The sequence below is a fragment of the Morone saxatilis genome, unplaced genomic scaffold, assembly GCF_004916995.1.
Source record: "Morone saxatilis isolate NCDOM2014 unplaced genomic scaffold, NCSU_SB_2.0 Contig1, whole genome shotgun sequence".
Classification (NCBI taxonomy): domain Eukaryota; kingdom Metazoa; phylum Chordata; class Actinopteri; family Moronidae; genus Morone; species Morone saxatilis.
The window spans coordinates 14,611,292-14,612,637 of NW_023339651.1; the positions used below are offsets into that span (position 1 = coordinate 14,611,292).

Consider the following 1,346-nt stretch of genomic DNA (forward strand, 5'->3'; position numbering starts at 1 on the left):
CTTCTAGTGTCAGACTCTGCACAAACATCATTCAAACATCCAACTGTAGAAACAAGAAGAAACACATATTTATGAGTGGAGGGGGACTTACAACAGTTTTTACCTGCTACAATCCTCCATGTCACTAGATGGCGCTCTGCCCTTTATGTCACTCTCAATAACACGGCCTCGTTTGTTTTTTTGTTTTTTTTAGTGTCACGTGACCGGACGTGCAGTTTCAAAACATTGAAGCACAGGCGCCAGCAGCCTTGTTCACTCTGTCTCACAATGATTTCAGTCGCTTTTAGCTGACATTTATCACTGGGCGTGAGAGAACACGTAGAGTGCTTTGGGGTCTTCTGCGGCTCCAACATGGCGGACCCGCTGCTGGAGTTTGAGACGGAGATGTTTCTGAGTGTGTTCGGCAGTGACGGGCTGCTGGTGGCGGCGGAGGGGATGGGGATAGACCGCATCCTGCTGCAGTTCATGCGGGTTCACTCGGAGCGGGACAGCCTGGTCCTCCTGCTCAACACAACCACACCTGAACAGGTGAGGAACCCATTGAGCTACACTGTGCTGCTTTGTAGATTTATTCTGAGACATTTAAACAGGGTGGCTGGTTGAAAAGAATCCATAACCACCAGTATCTGTCCTACCAGCATTCTCTGCTAACACAAAGGGAACACAATACTCTTTCCACGGCTGTCACTTTGACTTGTCATAGCAATAATGCTGGCTGCATCCCATTTAGGTGAGCCAGTTCCAGGGCTCTGATATTGTACCAGCCCACTCACTGTCTTCCTTACCGCCCACTTAATGGACTGGAGCCATGGTTGATTTTTATTTGAGCTTTTCCTGCTCTCATATGTCATAATGAAAGGGTCTAAGATATAGTATGCACATTTCCTGCTTTAAGGTGTCTAAAACCCTAGACCTATGTTTTGTTTATTGTTGTTGTGTTTTTTTTTTTGGTTGTGAGTTGTGTACTTACATTTCCAGCTATGTTCCAACACAGAGAAATGTGTATAACTGGTATCTCCTTTGCACATCTGTCAGCATTGTTGTTGGCTGCCAGAAGCATAAATGTACTTTTTATTTGGTTATAAGCGACATTGTTATGACACACTTTTTAGATACATTTTTAATGTATTACATTTTTAACTCTATATTTAAAGTGGATGAAGGATTTTAGTTGTCAGACAAGATCCAGATGTTGTCACATCTGGATCTTAAGTAGACTCAGATGTCTGATAACAAAAATCTAAAATCCTAGTAGCAGAAATTATATACTGTACACTTAACTTGCTGTAATACATCTCACAGTATATCTCATTTAGTCTTTCATCATTAAATACTTTGATGAATTT

At 42.2% G+C, this 1,346-nt stretch overlaps 1 protein-coding gene across 1 annotated transcript in view; it reads left to right on the forward strand.

Moving 5' to 3' along the window:
• The first annotated feature begins 216 nt into the window (after positions 1 to 216).
• The window catches only part of ercc4 (excision repair cross-complementation group 4), a 6,820-nt gene continuing 5,690 nt past the window's right edge, over positions 217 to 1,346 (forward strand). The window contains exon 1 of the mRNA XM_035659342.1: positions 217 to 528. Within this exon, the coding sequence (XP_035515235.1) occupies positions 352 to 528 (177 nt within the window). The 5' untranslated portion in view covers positions 217 to 351. The remainder of the gene's footprint in view (positions 529 to 1,346) is intronic.